At 34.8% G+C, this 21,632-nt stretch overlaps 1 protein-coding gene across 1 annotated transcript in view; it reads right to left on the bottom strand.

Moving 5' to 3' along the window:
* Positions 1-21,632, bottom strand: part of ADAMTSL1 (ADAMTS like 1) — a 503,362-nt gene that overhangs the window by 410,991 nt on the left and 70,739 nt on the right. Inside the window, 1 exon segment of the mRNA XM_049769401.1 lies at positions 21,019-21,064. Within this exon segment, the coding sequence (XP_049625358.1) occupies positions 21,019-21,064 (46 nt within the window).

Here is a 21,632-nt window from a genome sequence, read left to right as displayed (position 1 = left end):
TTTTATTTTTTCTAGTGCTTTTTCTTTACTTAGGTTAGACCCACCTCGTTAATCTAAGCTAATTATCCATATCCTAAGGTACAACACTTTAATTACATAGACAACGTCCTTTCTACATGTAAGACACAAGACACACATGAAGTTTTTACTGTGCCCTTTTGACTAACCCTTAAAAAAAAGCCTTTTAAATTTTTGGTGTTAACTTAAACTAATATGTATGTGCATGAATATATAAAAATACTATGCCTTCAAAGTTAAGGAGTCACATAAATCTCATGGCTTTAGGTTGCTTTGTGTACTGCTAAGAAATGTTATAATGTACTACAATTTGGGGACTTGTGGACAAAGTAATTGTACATGGGTTCTGCCTTATTTTTCTTAATTTTTTTTGACTGTAAGTTCAATATTTAGGCGTCAGCAAGGGGATTTCTTCTGAGAACTCTGTTTATGGGCGATTGTTCTTTCACTGTAACTTTACCTTGTCCTCTTTGCATCATTGTTCTCATAATTAAAAATTAAAAAAAAAAAGACATACATGGGTTTAGGACATTATATAATTTGGGGAAGACAAGTCTTCCAATCATACTGACTATAGTTAGGTTCAATGAAACTAAAAGTATATTCATCAAATTCCCTTTTGCTAAACTCAGATTTTCCTACTCATGCAGGGTTTGACTATCCAGACAAATTATCTCTGGGTAATTGGGTGATATAAATAGAGAAAAGATTGCTATTTGATAGAACTGCGGTTCTCCAACTTTACTTATAATGCATCTGGGGATAGTGTAAAGAGGACAATATTGCTTTATTAGTTCTGGGTTAGAATAAGAAACTCTCCATTTCTTATTCTTTTTGTTTGTTTGTTTTTGTTTTTGTTTTTGAGCCACACCCGGCGATGCTCAGGGGTTACTCCTGGCTGTCTGCTCAGAAATAGCTCCTGGCAGGCACGGAGGACCATATGGGACACCGGGGTTCGAACCAACCACCTTTGGTCCTGGATCGGATGCTTGCAAGGCAAACGCCACTGTGCTATCTCTCCGGGCCCCCATTTCTTATTCTTAAGTGAACCAAATTGAAGTGAATGAGGCTGGTCCACAACACTATACAAGAGGCTCTTGGGGCTGGAGCGTGGCGTGAAGCGGACACTGGGACAGACTGCAGTTTGATCCCCCGGTGTCCCATATGGTCTCCAAAGCAGGAGTGATATCTGAGCGCATAGCCAGGAGTAACCTCTAAGCATCACCGGGTGTGCCCCCCCCAATAAACAACCCAGGACAAAGCCAGGTTTAATCCCTGGCATCCCATATGGTCCCCCGATCCTGCCAGGAGCTATTCCTGAGCTCAGAGCTAGGAGTAACCCCTGAACACCATTTTGTGTGGCCCCAAACAAACAAACAAACAAACAAACAAAACAAATAAAAATATAGGCACAAATAAAAATAATTGAGAAACAAAAAATAGAGAGAGAGTAGACTAAGTATTACTAAGCTTACTTATTATGGCTCTTAATTGACTTCTTGGAAGTAACATATATCATTTCAATTCACACTTTAGTGACTAAGGTTACTCATGCAGCTATGTCTAAGTTCAAAAGGTTAGAGAACTTCAATATTCTCAAAAGCTTATTAGAAACAGTATGCGGATGATTTGTGAAACCCGTAGCAATATTATACCTGCACATATAGTCTTTGGGCTCATCACTATATGCTCATTTTTCCTATAATCTACATTTTGAATTCCAGAATAAATTTCTATAGTATTTATTTTAAGTGTAAGTATGTGGTGCTAAACTCTCTAACTTAATAAAGCTCATAAATACCTTCAATTTTTGATAATTAAGGATAGCAAATATGACTGACAATTGTTTTCAATTAGTGTTTTGATGCTTCATTTTCTCTTTGGAGTTTCTGCCATGAGTTAAATTTCTTGTTATTGTTTTTGTTTTGTTCACATTTGATGGTGTTCAGTTGACCATTTGTGGTGTAGGGATTGAAGTACATGTAAGGTACCCTTCATAACCTCTGTTCTCCATCCTCATGAAAATGTTCTTTTTCATCCTTTCTGACTAATCTCTTGTCTCTTTTTAGTTTTCGAGTTCCTCTTTTAAGATGGGCCAGTCCTTATTTTGGAGTAGAGTAACCTCGATATGTATTTTTGTTTTCCTGTTCTCTATTTTAACTGCAATGTTATAGGAGAACTCTACAAAGAAGAAGATATGAGAGGTAATAGAATATTTTAGGAAGAACAAAAGGAAGACAAGAGTTCACAGTAATTCCTATAACATACAGCTTATAGGAGCTTTTCATTCATTTTATTACTAAACAGCTCTTTTATATATTTATCGCTGGAATTTGGAGTTGTATTATGGCTAACTTTCTCATTTATATTCCCAAATTTTCTTTTCAGTTGTAGACTATTAAGAATTATCATATAGATTGATAGTTTAGATTATAGTATTTCCTGACTGTAAACTTAGTTTTGTTTCCTTATTCATCTATTACTTCATTTTAGAAGTAACTTACAGATCTTTTCTTCTGCAAGTTACTGTTCATTATTTTAGAATTAAAATGTTCTAAATTAAAGTAATTTAATAGTTAAGAACTCCCAACATATTTTTTTGGAACCAGAGATTGCCTTGCACAAGATTACATGGGTTTTATCCTTGGTACACTGTGTGGTTCTTCCTTGAGCACAAAGCCAGTAGTGATCCCTGAGCACTTCTGGCTGTGACCCCCAAAACAAATCAACATGATTCTTTTAAACAAAGTTCTCAATGGATATGGCAGTTATATTCAATATAGTCACAATGAACACTACCTTTGTGACTATTAAACAATTGCTTTTAGAAGGAACAAGTTCTCGTGAGTTTCTGGTCACAATATTTTAGTCAAGTAATCAACATATAACCACCTTTTACATTTGTTTTAGTTTTACAGTTTTTGATTAAAATTGTTATGTGGGGTGATTGGTAGATAATAGAAGGGTTAATGCAGCCAACCTCAGTTCAATCTACAATAATACATGCTCCTCCTAGCATCTCTAAGAATTGTCTGAAGTGACTATGGATGAACACTAAATACCAGTGAGCTGGCCCAGGTCATTAACAGTATCCCTGAACCACCGTAGCACCACATCTCTAGGATATTGTTTTGAGTCACTGGTCTGAAGAGGCCTTTGGGTTTTTTGATTCTGTTTAAGAGCACCCTAAAATAATGTTGCTTAGAAAAGGTGGATTTTTTGTATTGAATGAATCCTAAAGCCCATTTGTTTAATGAATATTCAAAGTAAGTACAAGAAACTCGAATACCTTTCACCCTTTCTTTTGTGTAACCATATTTCACTCAAAATTATAAACTGAACTTGAAATACAAATCAAATACACAACAAGAGCCATGTGTATCATCTACTACAGTAATATTACAAGATTATAATCAGACTTCAAGGATAAACTATGAATTTTATGATTTTTTTTCTGAAAAGGAAATGTTTAAAATGCAAAGAAAATTACATGAAAGACAGGATTCTCAGAAGTACACTATAGGACTAAAGCCAAATAATGAACAAATGGTCCTAATTTTATAGAATTCAGGATAGATATGTAAATGCTCTATGATAGTGAAAAATGTAAGAGGTTATGGTACAAGAGTTTCAAACTACCTTTTTATTAGGAATATTATTTCTAGTTTTATTGAAACAAAGTTGAGCACAGACAAGTAGTTGCAGGTTTGCAACCTATAGATGACAGCTTATTTAGTTTTATTCCATGAGTCAGGAGGCCAGTGGAAGTGCAGTGATAATTTCTAATTAAGTCATTGTCAAATTTGTATTTCAAGTTTTTTATCTGTGTCACCAGAGTAGGATACATCTTTTGCAATTCAGAACCTAACACTTGGAAAAGCATATTTTGAGGAACATTGACAATAAATTTCTATCTTTTGACAAATCAAGAAGCTCAAGGGAATTGGGGAATTTTTTTAAGCAAATAATCTTGAGACTTGATTTAACTGGGGAATTTAATTTGCTAATTTAAAATTCTCAATAATTGATATACTTCTCATTTTTGTATTGAATGATCCTTAAAACCTATTTAATTAATGAAAATTCAAAGTGCAAGAAGTTCAAATACATTTACTCTTTTTTTTTTTTTTTTACACATTTGCTACAGCAAACTTACTGGAAAACTTTTTTTCCATAAAAAGAATAAGTAGTAAAAGTGCATGAGTCTTACATTCTTTGTATCTGAATCTTATGGTTTGCTAAATGAGTAGTGTTTCCCAAAGAGGATAATACTTTACCCTTGGGGGAGGGGGAGCATTGGATGATTACATGATGGGAGAGTTGTTAGTAGCTTGGGGACAGAGAATTTTTGTTTGTTCACTTAAAGAAAGTAAATTTCAGGAAGATACAGTGACTTTTTGTTGTTGTTTTGAAAAAAGAGAGTAAGCAGAGTAAGTCTTGGGACCTTTGGCAAATACCATTATGTTATAATTAAATGAGCAGAGGTTTAGCCATGATACGAACTAGCAGTTCCACTACTACTTAGATACAAACCTATATATGATTTTTCATCTCTTCTAACGTGTATTTTTCCTCATTTTTAAAATGTGGAGATACATTTCAGGTGGTGGTGACACTTAAACAAATCATTTAAAAATTCTAGTAACATCACTGTTACATGATAGATACTATGTTTTATACATTCTTTTTTAGGATTCCATGAGGCAATTTATCAGTATTCTAGCCCTCTTCATAAAGAAGGATTATGCAACACAGGAAAAAGCAGTTTGTGCAGGATTAGCATATTATTAGCTTTTCTCAAAGTACTAAGTCCTAACACTTTAGGAAATGATGCAGTCCTGTATTAAATCTTTTCATAAGTTGAGTAAATGAAGTATTTTTCTTTTCATCAAAAATGTATTAAGTTGGGGGCCAGAGAGATAGCACAGCGGTAGGGCTTTTGCCTTGCAAACAGCCTACTCAGTGGTTCGAATCCCTGGCATCTCATATGGTTCCCCACCCCCCCACCCCCCCACCCCCCCCACCCCCGTGCCTGCCAGGAGCGATTTCTGAGGGCAGAACCAGGAGTGATCTTTGAGCACTGCTGGGTGTGGCCCCCCCAAAAAAAACAAACAAAAAATGTATTAAGTCAGTAATGAGAAAGACATAAATAAACCTGCTAAAGGCTTAGGGCAGTGTTTCTCAACTTTTTTCCAATGGTGGCCCCTTCTGTCCTCATAATAATGGAGTAATAACAAAAAGGCCATCCATAGGTAGTTCTAGCTCACTCTCTATCACTATGTGATATTGCTAGTCCAGAAATAATTAACAATATAGAAGAAAGTCAATTGTGACTATAGGTTTACTTAAAGAATGCCAATGACTGTTTCTCATATCAATATATTTCTTCTTAATTTCTTTCTTCCAAACTTGACCTGGATAAGAGTGGAAAATTTCCTTTCTAGTAAACTAAACTCTTCTAGTAAAAAAAAGTGTTGAATGGCTTTGGGATACTATGTGATTTTTTTTATGAGGCTCTGTCTTTTATAAGATAATTGCTTGATAATATTTATCAAATTAGGCGAGGGAAAGTAAATGTGTTTACACGGCAATATTTATACGCTAAAGGAATGCTGCCAAATATAGTTCTTATGTCTACCTTATGATTGAGAAAACCAAGACTACAAATTAAGGAACTTTGTAAGGTAAAAACTGGGTATGTAAGAGGCCTGCCAATCTTGTGATCTCTCTGATTCATGTTCATATCAGGTCATTCTTAAAGAATATAAAATTAAGGTAGAAGATAAGAAATTGAGTACATAGTCAGGAAACACAGAGAACCTAGAATGAGACCATTGAAGACATGTCAGAAAAAGCATTAAAATGGAAAAGAAATGTGGGCAGCAGTCAGGAAAAAGCCTGAGGGGAGAAGAAAAGCAGAAGGGTCCAACCCTCTGGGGAGGAAAAGGCCCCACAACTTGGCTAAGTGCCTGGCAGCTAGCACTGTAGAGAGATCTATATCCAGATCCACCAAATGAAGGAATCTGTGAATCATTAAAAAATGTTTATTTCTTTATGCCACAAGTGATAAAACAGTTAGTCATAAAATATGAGGTTTTTTTTCCCAGAGTAATTGCTGCAAGTATTTTCAACCATTATTCTAAATGCTCAGTGTTTAACCATCAAAAAAGAAATGATGTGTTCTGAACAAAATCAACCTTAGTTATCCACAAGGCATGCTGTTTACTTGCATTTGGAGATTATTTCGTTTGCAAATGGTCAAAGCTTTGTTAGTATTGTACTATCACAGCTTGGATAGGGACGCTGTTCTCTGAGAAGTACTAAAAGTCATTTATCATTTCTTACTTCCTAAAATGTATTTACTTTCACTATCTAATTTCAGTTTAAATAGAAAGAACTGTAGTTCAGGGCAGGGAAATTAGCATGTTTTTGAAAATATGTTCCTTAAAGATCATCCTTTCATTTCAGAAATAGAAAATCTTATCAATGATAAAAAATGAAAACACACATACACACACAAACTCACACAGAAGCCTTGTAAGTGTTAAAACTACCATTCTACATTTGATCTAGTTTCATGATAGCTAAACCCATTTTGGGGCTACCGATTAGTCCCCATGGATTATATTTGTTAGAATATAGAGCAACTCCAACCAAGTTTTAGTCTGGCCAAAAAAGTCAAACTTTATGATGGCCAGAGACCTAATTGTCCAACCTAAGATCTAACTGTGGGCATTGTAGAGAAAGCTCATTTTCTATAGATTGTACAAAGAAAGATCATTATAAGCCTTTAATTCTGCCAGAGATGAGGTCTTGTTCCAGAACACCTGCAACCTGTTCCTTGGCAAAATAATCATAAGTTCCCTGTGAAACTACTCAATCAAGCTGACCTTAAGAGATTTAAAATGATCTAAATCTTTATAAAAATACATTCTTCTAAAAAGTACTTTGTCACAGAAATGGATAAGTTAAAGGGCAGGGCAAAGGAAAGGTAAGACAGAAGGAGGCACTACTTTTGAGTCTAATTTTTTTCTTATCCATACTTTTGAAAAATCTTTAAAGATGGTATTTTCACCCAAAATTAAAATATAAGTATAAAATTAATGAATTAAAATATTTTATACCAATCAATCATTAAAATTTGTTATATACACAGTAATAAAATACATATTAAATGTTAATTTTATTTTATTTCTACAAAAAGAAAATAGAATCAAACAGAAATTTGCTAACTGCTAACAACTGAATAATATAACTGTACCTAATTTGATGATTTTTTTAAGATGTGTAATACAGTGTAAACCCAGAGATACTTCAATTTAAGTATTAAAAAATTAAAGTAAGACTAAAGATATTATTCTATAATTCATACTTACTAGTCTTAGAGAACTTTATAAGTTATGTATATGGATCTATCCTACTCCTTTTAATGATTGTATTGTGTTCTATAGCATAGATATACCAGATTTATTCGTTTCTTTTTTTTTTTTTTTTTTTTTTTTTTTGGTTTTTGGGCCACACCCGGTAATGCTCAGGGGTTACTCCTGGCTATGCGCTCAGAAGTTGCTCCTGGCTTGGGGGACCATATGGGACGCCGGGGGATCGAACTGTGGTCCGTCCACAGCTAGCGCAGGCAAGGCAGGCACCTTACCTATTGCGCCACCGCCCGGCCCCAGATTTATTCATTTCTAATTGATAAATTATAATAATAAAATATATTAATAAACACACTAAATGACACATTAAACACATTAAATGACACATTGTACACATTAAATATTTTTTACAAATAAAGCCTATTTACATATCATAATTTGAAATTAAGAGAAGCTAATAAATTTTGTTCAAAAAAGACAGTAGTGTCATTCCCAGGATTTAGAAAATTGCATATTTTTCCCATTGTGCAGTGTTGCTTATGACTCTCAGTGTCCATAGGAATTGAAAAGGAAGAAGGAACCTTAATCAATACTACATCAGTAAGGGTAATTGCTTTGCATGAAGTCAATCAGGGTTCAATCTCTGGCATCCTATATGTTTAACCAGAGCCTGCCAGGAGCAATTCCTGGGTGCAGAATTAGGGATAACCCTTGAACACTGCTGAGTATGACACCCCCCCCCAAAAAAAACCCAAAAAGACAATAAAAGTCATTTTTTGTTTCCCAATCCACAACTCCTAATGGCCTTTCAGAGATTTCCCAAATGCAAAAACTATGTGGAGTCTGTGTGACCCATTTTTTTTATATTAATGTACAAATGAAGTCCCAATAAAGTTACTTGGAAAAGACAACTCCTACCAGACTTTCAAGTGAGATCACTCTTCTCAGTTGAGATTACAATAAAAGGAAAATTTCTGCTTTTCAGTTGGTTGAGTCAATGAATAGGGCAACTTGGATTGATCTGGCCAGAAGTCCGCTTATTCAATTCACTGTTGGGGAAAGTCGTATCAGCTCTGGGGAGCACCACTAGGAAACTCAGAGTCCTTCTGGAAGCTCTCACTTATCGATGAGGGCATCAAAGATTTACTAAGAAATAAATAGTATTCTTTCCCTTAGTATTTCTTTCCCACTGGCTACTTAACATTAAGAAATTTCACTTATTGCCTTGCACATATTTCATTTTGAATTTGAGTCTCGCATAAGAGTAAATTAGGGAAATGGAATTGTTAGAGTATCCCAAATTTCTGTCAGCTTTCTCTTCTTCCAAGCAAAGCTCACTTTCCTTACTGAAAGGAGAAGTAAGAATATTACTTATGAATATTACGTATGAAAGTACATTGGTGATAAGTTCAGATTATTTGGTGCAGATACTTTCCCACAATATACCTTATGCTGTGTCCTCTAAAAAAATCTACAATGACTTAAAATAAATGAGACTACTTCATGCCTCACTCTTCATACTTTGTTATTGGGCCTCCAACAACCAACTCAGAGACTATTTCTTGTCTGCTATGTCAGAATAGCCTCCCCAATGTTACACTGTTTGCCACTGTTCTCCTTTATATTTCCTTCAAACTCTTACTTTGTCTGAAAATGTCATACATTTGTTTATTTGTCCATTGTATTTCTTTTCTAATTACAATGATATATTGGGGTTTTATTTTACTCTATCACTATTATCCCTCAAGACCCAGAAAGGTGTCAAATATATAGAAGGTTGCAGTGGAAATTGTTGAATAAATTACAGTTCCTGATTTTCCATAAAATTTTCTCATTTTATTCTGAAGAATTCTCATCTCTTGAAAGGCTCAGCTCAAATATCACCTTATTATGTTATTTCTTAACACATCATATATGTTTAATGTTTATTATGTGACAGAAATGGGCAAACTTGATCTGCTCATAAGTACCATGAATGTCTCAGAAAATTTTTATTTGACAAAAAGGACAAAAGAAATATCCAACCAAGTATTAACCAGGTCTAGTCCTTCTTAGGTTTTGATATTGGATGAGATTAGGCATGTTCAGGCGGTATGAAAGGGGCAACAAATACAAAGTGCAAGGAAAGCATCTTCAACAAGTGGTTTTGGAATAACTGGTTAACTACATGCAAAAACAAACAAACAAACAAACAAACAAAACCCAAACTTCAGTCTCCATGCACAAAGGTTAAATGAATATGGACTAAAGTTCTTGATATCAGATCTAAAACGATAAGGTACACAGTAAAAGGAAGTAGGCAAAATAATCCATGAAATTAAACCAAAGGCACCTTCAAGGAGGAAACACCATGATCAAAGCAAGTAGAATCACAGATAAACAAATGTATCTACGTTAACTGAGATGCTTCTGCACTTCAAAGGAAAGAGTGACTAGGATATAAAAACTGTGCACAGAACAGTGAAAGCCACAATGTCAAAAGGAGAGAGAGAAAAACAGACAGACAGACAGACAGACAGACAGACAGACAGATAGATAGATATAGATGCAAAATACCTGTTCCAGAGACAGGTGGAGGTGGGTAGGTGGGACAGAAACTGGGGACACTGGTGGTGGGAAAAGTGCACTGATCACTAAAAGTGTACAATCTATGACTGAAACATAATTTTGTAACCATGGTGATTGAATAAAATAATTATTAAAAGAGAAATTTTCAACAGTTATATTGATTAAGTAATTAGTTCCAAACAACTTGTTGGTATTTGAATCTAACAATGCAATACCCATTTGGAAAAAATTGAACAAACAACAAGTGTGTTTTATGAATACCTAAATTTTACTGCTAGTGGGATGTATCATATTGGGACCTACAAAACATTTCAAAAATCTAAAAATAATATCATACAGTACCACTCTCATTTTCCAAATCACACTGATTTTCTTGCAGTACTTTATTATTATTGCTGTTAAATTTTACATAAATTTTAGAGAAGGATATGTGGTACAGACTAGTAGTGGATATAATATACAAGGAATAGCAAGAATTTTGTGCTACTTTGAATATTTAAAATATATGCTTGTAATCCTGTAAATTTACTGTGAGCCTCACACAGAGTTCGAGATGTAGGGTATTAGGCACTTCGTGACTAGGCACTGGGTATCAGACCAATACTTCTGTGGCTGCTTAGCTCTTGGTGCTGTCCTACATAGAGCGTTTATATCTTTCAATTCTCTATGTATTTATCTATGTGTTTTTCTAAGTAGAGTCAACATATGCTTATGGAAAAGCGCACTACCTTTTGAACAAGAGCTTTAACTCTAACATCCTACATAGAGTAAAAGGCGAGTGCTCAATTAATATTAGTTAAATACATATGTAAGCAAGATGACAGCATAATGTTTTATTTTCAGCTACGAAACATTGGACTTGACTATGAGAAGGTTAACTTCTTACTTTAACTTTGCCCTCTTGGCTAGAAAAATGGCTCAAGCCAGGATCACTGGCCAACTCTTACAGTTGTTTTTATTTACAGTTGTTTTTATTTACAGTTGTTTTTATTTCATTGGTCTAAGTGTTGTTTCAATACTATTTTTATTTTTTCCCTTGAAATTTTATCCAGAATGGTGAGTAGAATATTAATTTGTTGCTATCAAGTGTGACCTATTTTGTGCTGCACAATAGTTCTCTATGAAAAATGAATAGCTCAAATGAGAGTTCAACTTCAATCATTACCTAGTATCATGTGAATGATTCTATGTAAGCTACAATGTTATAACCTTGATGATGAGAATTACTTGTTAAAATGGGGTTTCAGGGTCCTTCTATTGTCCACATTGACTTTTTCCATTCCGATTCTGCTTTATTACTGGCTATAAATTTTTTTTTATTACAATACTGCCAGTGACTAAACCAGGACAGATATCATCATTAGTCTGCATTCTGATCCAAGTCCAGTATAGCCCAGACAAAATACTTTTGAATAATTACAGAATTTGAGAGCTGGAATGAATCATTGAAGTTATTCAGTTTACCCCTTTTAATGTGCAAGAATAAAGGCCCAGAAAGTTATAAACTTATCCAGGATTCTCTGTACTCTCTGATCATGAAAGAAACTGCCTATGTCTCTTGTTGGAAAAAGGAGACTTGTTCAAATAAGCCATTGCATGAGAATAATATAATGCTGGAGGGCATTTTGTAACAGATGAGGAAGAAACAAAGTACTTCAGGAAAAGATATACTTGTTCTGAAACATCTTCCAAATCACCCCATTGGGTCTCTAGTTGAACCAAACATTAACTCTCTTCTGAACTATATAAACAATGACCTCCTAAGCATCTCTGCTTCCACATCACTGCCCTCTATCCCGAGCTGGCTTCTGCAGCTAAATTTATCTTTTGCTCTCTTCTTTCTAAAATTCTCCAGAAACTTAGTCTTGACAAAAAAAAAAAAATACAATCCACCTTTGGCATAGTTGCTTTATAACTTTTCAATAATCTTCCTCTTGCATACTCTGCTTTATGTTCCTATTCATGACTTCAGTCTTTCTTTGAACACTGGAAAGCCTTAGAATTAGTTATTACTATCTGGTTTGTTCTTCCTCTGATAAATACAAAGATAATACCTTCTCAAAATTCAGGTGTCACCCTTCAAGTGGATTTTTTCTCATCAATGTAGCCACCAACCACCTCATTCTCTGAGCACCACTAATCACTACCCTTTTAAAAATTGTATACTTATTTGGAATGTGGTTTCTTTCGTTAGAATAATAGCTCTAATATAATTAATCAGATTTTGAATTCTTCACTAAAAGATCACACTATTGAGAATAATTCTCATGCTCAATTATTTTGAAATAAATTAATGTTTTTCCTTCATGCACAAGATATTTAGATATTTAAATGTTCTAAAAATAAAAAATTATCTGCCTATCTCTTGTTTGTTCCCTAAAAGAAAAGGATATATAATTTTGTTTCAAATGTATTCCTATAAAATTTATTTTAAAAGCAGTTTCATAATATTCTATAGAACAGTAAAATCTTTTTCTTTTTTTTTTTTTTTTTTGGTTTTTGGGCCACACCCGGTGACGCTCAGGGGTTACTCCTGGCTATGCGCTCAGAAGTCGCTCCTGGCTTGGGGGACCATATGGGACGCCGGGGGATCAAACCGCGGTCTGTCCTAGGCTAGCGCAGGTAAGGCAGGCACCTTACCTTTAGCGCCACCGCCCGGCCCAGAACAGTAAAATCTTAATAGGACTAGGACATAGATAAAACTGGCAAATAGAACACTAGCATGTACCTAAACGGGATTTGATTTTTGACACTGGTCGTCTTGAACATCAATGGATACAGTCCTGAAAGCCCTGAAAGACCAGTTCAGATGCAGGATGCCCAATCAATGCTATGGCAACCCAGTTACCCCTGGCACCACAGACCTCAAACAGCAGCTCCTGCTTGGCACTCAGCTCTGAACCACCTGCTCAGTTGGCAAACAATTGTGAATAGGGGCCTCTGGGTCTGTTGTGCACACTTGGGAGCCCTATTAGCTATCAGTTCCTCCTCCTACCAAATACCCCTCCCCAAAGAGAAAGAACTAGAGAAATTAAGCCCACCACAAATTACCATGGATATGTCACTCGATAAATCTGCTAATGTGGCCATTGTTTTCTAAGAATAAAATTCTATGAATGTTAAAAAATGGTATTTAAGAAACAGTTTAAAATGAATACAAGCCCTAGGGCCAGAACGGTGGCACAAGCCATAAGGCATCTGCCTTGCCTGCACTAGCCTAGGAGGGACCTTGGTTCAATTCCCTGGTGTCCCATATGGTCCCCCAAGCCAGGAGAGATTTCTGAGTGCATAGCCAGGAGTAACCCATAAGTGTCACCGGGTGTAGCCCCAAAACAAAAACAAGCAAACAAACAAAATAATACAAGCCTTAATCTAAGCACTTTGGAAATTAATTCAAAATATCTAAGATCAGTAGTTTAAATTTGAAGCTTTAATCAAATCGAAGTAGACTTTCTGAGGGGCTCCAGGGAAGATTATTGTGACCTAAATATCCACCTCCACCCCCATTACTAGTTCACACATACAGTTCCTTTTTACTCCTAAACTCAATCTCTTTCCTCAGGGAGGATCTTAACCTTTTACTCCTACAGAACAGTGACTGAAAATGGAAAAGATAAGATAAATTTTGTTCTTATAGAGCCGGACAGATAGCATGGAGGTAGGACATTTGGCTTGCATGCTGAAGGACCATAGTTGGTAGGGCTCAAGACACCAGAAGGGGTCTGAATATTCAACCCATGTTGACTATGTACAAGGGGTAAGCCTATACCCACTGTACTTTCTCTCCAGCCTATTTGTGGTGTATTTCATTATGGTGTATTTCATTAATTATTTTGGTAATGTTGCTTCATGTATGAACAAAGTCCAGGGGAAAAGACCTCGAACTGTTTAAAGAAATATGTATTTATAAAATATTCAATGTTGGGGCCAAAGAAATAGTACAGTGAGTACTATCACAAGTACAGTACTTGCCTTGCACCACCTGGATTTGATCCCATATCCCTAGTCCCACCAGAAGTGAACCATGAGCACAGAGCCAGGAGTAAGCACTGAGTACTGCTAAGGGATCTAAAACTAAGAAAAACAAAATTATATAATATATAGTATATAATACCATGCCCTGTTCTCATATTTAAAAATGTATATAAATGGGTCATTTAGGGTAAAATTGCTCAATAGGCTTAGCACCTGATTTAAATGCAGGAGGCCTGGACTTGATCTGCATTCCTTATTCCCCAGGCACTGAACTGATGAAAGTTTCTGTCAACGTAGTTCAAAAATTAAAATTTTAAATTTAATTATTTAATTAATTGCTGTATGTGATTCAAAAATCAAAAACTGTCTTCATTAAACCAAACAAAAGTATTTGTTATTTACATTATTATGACTTAGTCAAAACACCTCTACAATAAAAGGCTCACGAAAGAAAACCAATTCATGAGTATATTTTTTGAAAGAGAATTTTCTATCCTTTTATTTTTTTTAAACAAATTGATATTTGTAATTAGTGTGTTTTGAAAGTGTGTGTGTTTTTAAAGTGGTTTTGATACAAATTGTGCCAAGTGGGATCTGATATCGTGAGTGAAAATAGAAAAATAAATGGGGGGCCGGGCGGTGGCGCTAAAGGTAAGGTGCCTGCCTTGCCTGCGTTAGCCTTGGACAGACTGCGGTTCGATCCCCCGGTGTCCCATATGGTCCCCCAAGCCAGGAGCAACTTCTGAGCACATAGCCAGGAGTAACCCCTGAGAGTTACCGGGTGTGGCCCAAAAACCAAAAAAAAAAAAGAAAAATAAATGGGGCAAATTTTCAATTGAACAGTTACTGTACTTTTATTACCAATCACTATGCTTTCTAGTTTCTTATACTCTTAGTCAGATATTCAAAAATATAGATCTTTTATTCATTTACAATTCCGCTTGTCATCTATATTCAGTTATGGGTCTTTCCAATGTTCATTGTCTATATTTTTATGTCATTGCATCTCAGTAATTACATACTCAATTCCTCACTGACACTTTCTGTAAGAATTAACTCTAAATTCAGTGGTTAGAAAGTTTATCTGTATATTTTATGGTTTCGGGTCTGATATCGAGGTCTTTCATCCATTTGGATATAACCTTTGTACATAATGTTAGCTGAGGGTCTAAGTTCAATTTTTTGCAAGTGGCTAGCCAGTTGTGCCAACACCACTTGTTGAAGAGGCTTTCTTTGCTCCATTTAGGATTTCTTGCTCATTTATCAAAAATTAGGTGATTGTATGTCTGGGGAACATTCTCTGAGTAGTCAAGCCTATTCCACTGATCTGAGGGCCTGTCTTTATTCCAATACCATGCTGTTTTGATAACTATTGCTTTGTAGTACAGTTTAAAGTTGGGGAAAATAATTCCTCCCATATTCTTTTTCCCAATGATTGCTTTAGCTATTCAAGGGTGTTTATTGTTCCAAATGAATTTCAAAAGTGCCTGATCCACTTTGTTGAAGAATGTCATGGGTATCTTTAGAGGGATCTCATTAAATTTGTACAATGCTTTGGGGAGTATTGCCATTTTAATGATGTTATTCCTGCCAATCCATGAGCAGGGTATGTGCTTCCATTTCTGCGTGTCCTCTCTTATTTCTTGGAGCAGAGTTTTATAGTTTTCTTTGTATAGGTCCTTCACATTTTTAGTCAAGTTGATTCCAAGATATTTGAGTTTGTGTGGCACTATTGTGAATGGGGTTGTTTTCTTAATGTCCATTTCTTCCTTATTACTAATGGTGTATAGGAAGGCCATTGATTTTTGTGTGTTAATTTTGTAGCCTGCCACCTTGCTATATGAGTCTATTGTTTCTAGAAGCTTTTTTGTAGAGACTTTAGGGTTCTCTAGGTAGAGTATCATGTCATCTGCAAACAATGAGAGCTTGACTTCTTCTTTTCCTATCTGGATTCCCTTGATATCTTTTTCTTGCCTAATCACTATAGCAAGTACTTCCAGTGCTATGTTGAATAGGAGTGGTGAGAGAGGACAGCCTTGTCTTGTGCCAGAATTTAGAGGAAAGGCTTTCAGTTTTTCTCCATTGAGGACAATATTTGCCTCTGGCTTGTGGTAGATGGCCTTAACTATATTGAGAAAGGTTCATTCCATTCCCATCTTGCTGAGAGTTTTGATCAAGAATGGGTATTGGACTTTATCAAATGCTTTCTCTGCGTCTATTGATATGATGATCATGTGATTTCATTTCTCTTGTTGTTGAAAGTTTATCTGATTAGCCATTCTTTTATTTTGTTTTTCTAGAGTTCACTGGATTGCCAGTGGCTATTCTAAGTTCCCAATCTCATTTTCAAGTCTGAATTATCCCTTTTTGATTTTAACAGATCACTTAGAAATATTTTCTATCGAGAAGTTTGTCTATCACAAGCAGATCCAACATTTTCTTTTTTTAAATATATGTCTATATCTATACCTAATATTTCTTTCTCAATTTGTTTCTAAGAATGAAGTATATGTGATTTTTTTAAAATCATAATTCATGGTAGTTGTGTTACCCATTGTCTCCTTTTAGATTTCTCATATCCAGTAAATTCTTACTTTCATACATTATCAATCTCCTTAGATCCAAACTTTCCCCAGGCCTCCCACAATTTTAACAACTCACTAATTAGTGAGTCCACAATTGATGAAGTGTCTCTATCACACTTTATCAGAGTCTATTCAATCAATTTCATATTAATCTACTTTGTCCACCATTTTATTTCAATTCTCATATAATTCAGAAATTCCTCTCCTTCTGGCTTTTTCAGATTTCAACAGCTTGGCAACATTTATCCTATTCAAAGTATTCAGGAATTATATTTCTTCTACCTCTTTTCTAGTATTTTCAAAGCTTATTCGGTTCTATACTGCATGCAGACATTCACCGCAGTTCTAAGGTTCCCTTCTCTTATCATTATGTACACGCAACCAAATATTTTAATTTTATAGTTACTATTTGTATTTGTCTATGACTTGAGTCTGTTGTTATCTCTTTCTTCAGATGGTAACAACCTCAGTGTTTTTAAGATTTAGGCTCTGATAACAGTGCATACTACAAGTATCATAGTTTCAGTTCATGTATTAAACTCAATATTGCCCCTAAGTAAAATTTCTAGTATATGCTCCTAAGCTTTTGTCCTACTTTCTTACTTATAATAATGGATTTATCCTTATTCCAAAGCCTGTATACTTTCCATAAATATCATGTTTTACATTCCACAAATACTTAGAGCTTAATATATACATGTTAATAATTTTAAACCCTGGGAATAAAAAGAATAGATAAAATAAATGAGCTTTCTAATTTATGTGGTTTACATTCTAAAGTAGGTAAACAGAAAAAAAGGTAAATTTCCATGGAAATTTTATTTTTTATTTTCCCCCCAAAAATGTGTTATTGGGTCAGAGTAGTAGCACAGTGGTAGGGCGTTTGTCTTACACGCAGCTGACCCAGGATGATACAGGATCGATCACTGGCATCCCAGATGGTGCCCCGAGCCAAGGGCAATTTCTGAATGAAAAACCAGGAATAATCCCTGGGTGCCACGTGGCCAAAAGAAAACAATCAAACAAAAATGTGTTATTGATTACTATTAGGCATGGGAATAGGGCAGTGGGATAACCACATTTGATAAGGTAGTCAAGGAAACTTCTGTAAGGAAGTATCACTTGAGATGGAAATGAGTAAACAGGAATAAGCAAAATAAGTAAAATACAAATCATCAAATAGTGGGATTTGGGAAATAGACAGAAGCTTCTCTAATAGAATAATCATTAAGTACAAGTGCTCAAAATAATTTGATTTTGTCATTTATATTTCCTTCGACTTTAAACCCTCATTACTTCTTGGTTCCCATTCATTTCTGTTCTACTCCATTTTTCCACTATAGGTTTAGTCTTCCTTCTTAAAGATTAGTCTTCCTAAAGAATAATACAACATGAACACATGTTCATCCCAAAACCTCTGTGAATTTCCAATATTCATGATGTATTATACAACTTGTTTCATTTGATTGTTTATGGTGTCAGGAATTGAACTCAGTTTCTTATATACAAATCACAAGTTCTACTGTTGAGCCACATCCTTATTGGCCCTTGAATGAATATAAACTTGGAATAACATTATACTATTGATGGTGCTAGCTTAAAATCTTTTTAATTTCTTTTTAATTTTTAATCTCCCATATAACTAAACACAATTCTGCTCAAATTTGTGTCCAGAATAAACCAGAAATATTCCTACTTTCAATGTTGTCCATTATATTGCCTGATTGTCATACCTCACACACAGTATGGTCAGTTAGAACCACTATTGACTTCATAACTCTACCTCAAGATACCTTCTATTGAAGACTCCCCTAAGTATCTCTGTTATTAACCCAAAAAATTTTTTATTCCTTTCTTGGAGCATTTGTCATATTTTGCCCTAGAATGTGGTTAAGTGCACATCTGTCTTCTCTTTCTCTGTGTCTTACTGTATTACAGATGTTTTGACAGTGACCACATATTATCTATCCTTGTATTAGTGTTGTGTCCCACATATAGTTGGCATTAACTAATATTTGTTGAAGGAATAAATTTGCTGAATCTGAGTTTTATTAGTTAGTTTCATGAGACTTCTAGTGGTTTCCTTTATCATTCTTCATTCAATTCCTTTTCAAGAGACCTAGATGTGAAAAGTCAGAAAGCAGACAAGAAATGAATAGTCAATAAAAACAAAAAATGCATCGTCCTAGTTTTGAAATAGTCAAGTTCTAATTTAGTCTTATTTAACCCTCTTTATCCTCAGTTATTAGCTCAGTAGGTACCGGGTCCAAGTTCCTGCTCCAACAAACCACCACCAAGCTCCCAAACTGAAAGGACACCCTCCCAGCCCCACATCACATGCCTTGGCAAGAAATTACAACCAACACACCTGCTGATGCATGCTTCCTATCCCTTCCTTTCACCCTCCTAATCATGGACAGTTGCATGCCACTGACAGTCCCAGAAGGACCCCAGTCCACCCCAGTCCACACTTCCCTCATGATTACAATAATTTCAAAAACTCAACAATACACAATGTGTGATGAAAAAAAACCCCAGGTCTCCACCCACCACAAGAACATCTCAAGACTCAATAGAGAAACCTATATTATACCCTTTATGTGTTTAATACCTCTATAATAATATATCCTAGTCTGTTTATACCCAAAAGAAAGTCAGCCTCATAAACAGCATTTTTCTTTAATGCCTTTTTAAAATTTTTTTCTTCTTTTATATATATAGATAGATATAATTTTTTTTCTTTTCTCTCTTTCTTTCCACAACCTCACCTATTTTGGTTCTGCCTGGTACGAAAACCCACAAGAAAAGTCTTGCCTGGGATAAAAGTTCAGATCAAAACCAGGGCACAGAGATTGTGCAGACCATCATTTTTACCTCCAAATCCACCAGTAATATAATATGACATCATATCCTTTTGCATAGGCACTCTAAATAATGGGAAATATTATGCACAAAAACGAGCTCTTATCTATTAGGGATAAGAACCCATATTTTTTCAAAATGCAGGGTCACCTTCCACCATAAGCATGTGTCATATATACCCAACTTAGACTCCATGTGGTTGGACAGCAACCGTCCAACCCAGTACCCCAGATCCCAGATGTGGAACCAACATAGATCCCAGCAACAATACCAGGAACCAAACTCCTCGGCCGAGGATTTGTACAAAATCCAAGATCTCTAATTCCAGAAGTCTAACTTTGACAACTGCGACTGAGCAGAACTTCTGAAACTATGCTGAAAGACTATCTTAGGCTCTATTCTAGGTTCTGAACAAAAACCAAGACCACTAATTACAGAAGACTGATTACAACAACAGAGATGGAACAGAACTCCTAGAACCATATGAAAAACTCTCTCCTAGCCTTTACCCTAAATAACAAGATCTCCAGCTACAGAGGCAGGATATAATCATCCACATCTGAGTGGAAAGTTTCCTGGCACCATAAAAAGACCTTGGGTGTGAAAATGAGTGAGCATGGAGCTGGTAGTTGTTCCCATGACAGTATGCTTCAATGGTGGAGAAACCCTGTATGGTTAAGGGAATTCCCACTGTAATTTCCCCTATATCTACTGTGCCTATGCAAACAAACAAACAAAAACAAACAAAACAAAAACAAAATCACAAACAAGAAGAAATATAAGCCTTTACTTTTAAGAAATTGCTGGTCTGTTTTATTTCCCTCTTTTTTTCTTTCTTTTTTTTCTTTTCTTTTTTTCTTTTTCCATAACGATTGTTTTGGTTTTTGGCTTATTCTGTGCTTATTCTTTTTGTAATCTTGTTGATAATCCCATATTTTTTTTGTTACATTTTTTTTACTACCTTTTTCTTCTTTTTTCCCTTCCTTCTTCTATATGGTTATTTATAACACCTAGAAGAACTCCTCCTAGTTTTTTTCTTTTTTTGTTTGCCTTTTTTTTCTTTTTTCTTTTTTTCTTCTTCCCCCAGATGTACCAAGGCTAGACAGTTGAATGTTCATTTGGTGAAAATAAAATCTGATCAGACATAAATACCAAAATTAAAGTCAACAAACAACAGCAAAATTGATACCAATCTACAAGCTGTATGTACAAGGGGGAAACAGTTGCACTAGAATTAAGGGGGAAAAGGAGGGAGATGTGGGATGCATGCTAGAAACGGGGGTGGAGGGAGGACAACACTGGTGGTGGAAATGCCCCTCACTTATTGTCACTATGCACCTCAAATACTACTGTGAAAGAATTGTAATTCACTTCGACCTCAATCAAATTAAAAAAAAATGCATAGTCCTAGTTTTGAAATAGTCAAGTTCTGATTTAGTCAAATCTCTAAAATTTTATATTTAAAGCATAAAATTACCTTTTAAAATACCACTTTATAATCAGTGTGGTATATAATAAATATTAGGGAAATATCAGTTAATTGGCTTTCTGCTCAGAATATATAAACCTACTTAATAGTTTTTAGCAGTCAAAATTTAAATTATCTATCATAAACAGAGAACCTCTATACTTACCACATTACTGCAGGTTCTATATCTGATATTTCTTCCTTCACAACTCCTAAGTCACAAAAAAAGAGAGAAAAGAAAAAAAGAAAAGTTAATTTCTACCTCAAAACTTAAAACTAAATCTCCTTTATGGAAATAATTTTTTCTTAATTATAAGGGTCTCTTTTCTCCAGAGTAAGTTCTTAGAGTTAATTATCAAATTATAAATTGAGCTGCTCTAAAGAAAATGGAAATGGAAATTGATCTCTCATTGAGGGATAAAAATTAGCTTCAAGCATTTTCAAAATAAGTTGCTTTTATTAGTGCTTATTTAATCAAATATTAATGCAAGACTTTCTGGAAAAAATTAAGATTATACTGTCTTAATTTTCTGATATAAAACTGAGGCAATATTTAACCAAAAATAGTAGAAAATAATTTGATAAGAAATAAATTAAATTTAACATGTATTTTAAAGTGTACATCTATGGAAATGAAAAGTAATAATTTTTAAAGAACTATACCCATTTGTAAAATATATGATCATTGAAGAGGCTATAGAAAAGAATGATTACAAACAAAAATATATCCTTACTTGCCTATTGAAAGGTAAATATTATTTTTATTTATTGATTTCTTTC

This window comes from Suncus etruscus, chromosome 1 (assembly GCF_024139225.1).
Source record: "Suncus etruscus isolate mSunEtr1 chromosome 1, mSunEtr1.pri.cur, whole genome shotgun sequence".
Classification (NCBI taxonomy): Eukaryota; Metazoa; Chordata; class Mammalia; order Eulipotyphla; family Soricidae; genus Suncus; species Suncus etruscus.
The sequence above is the reverse complement of the archived record's forward strand: the minus strand, read 5'-3'. Positions and strand labels throughout refer to the sequence as shown.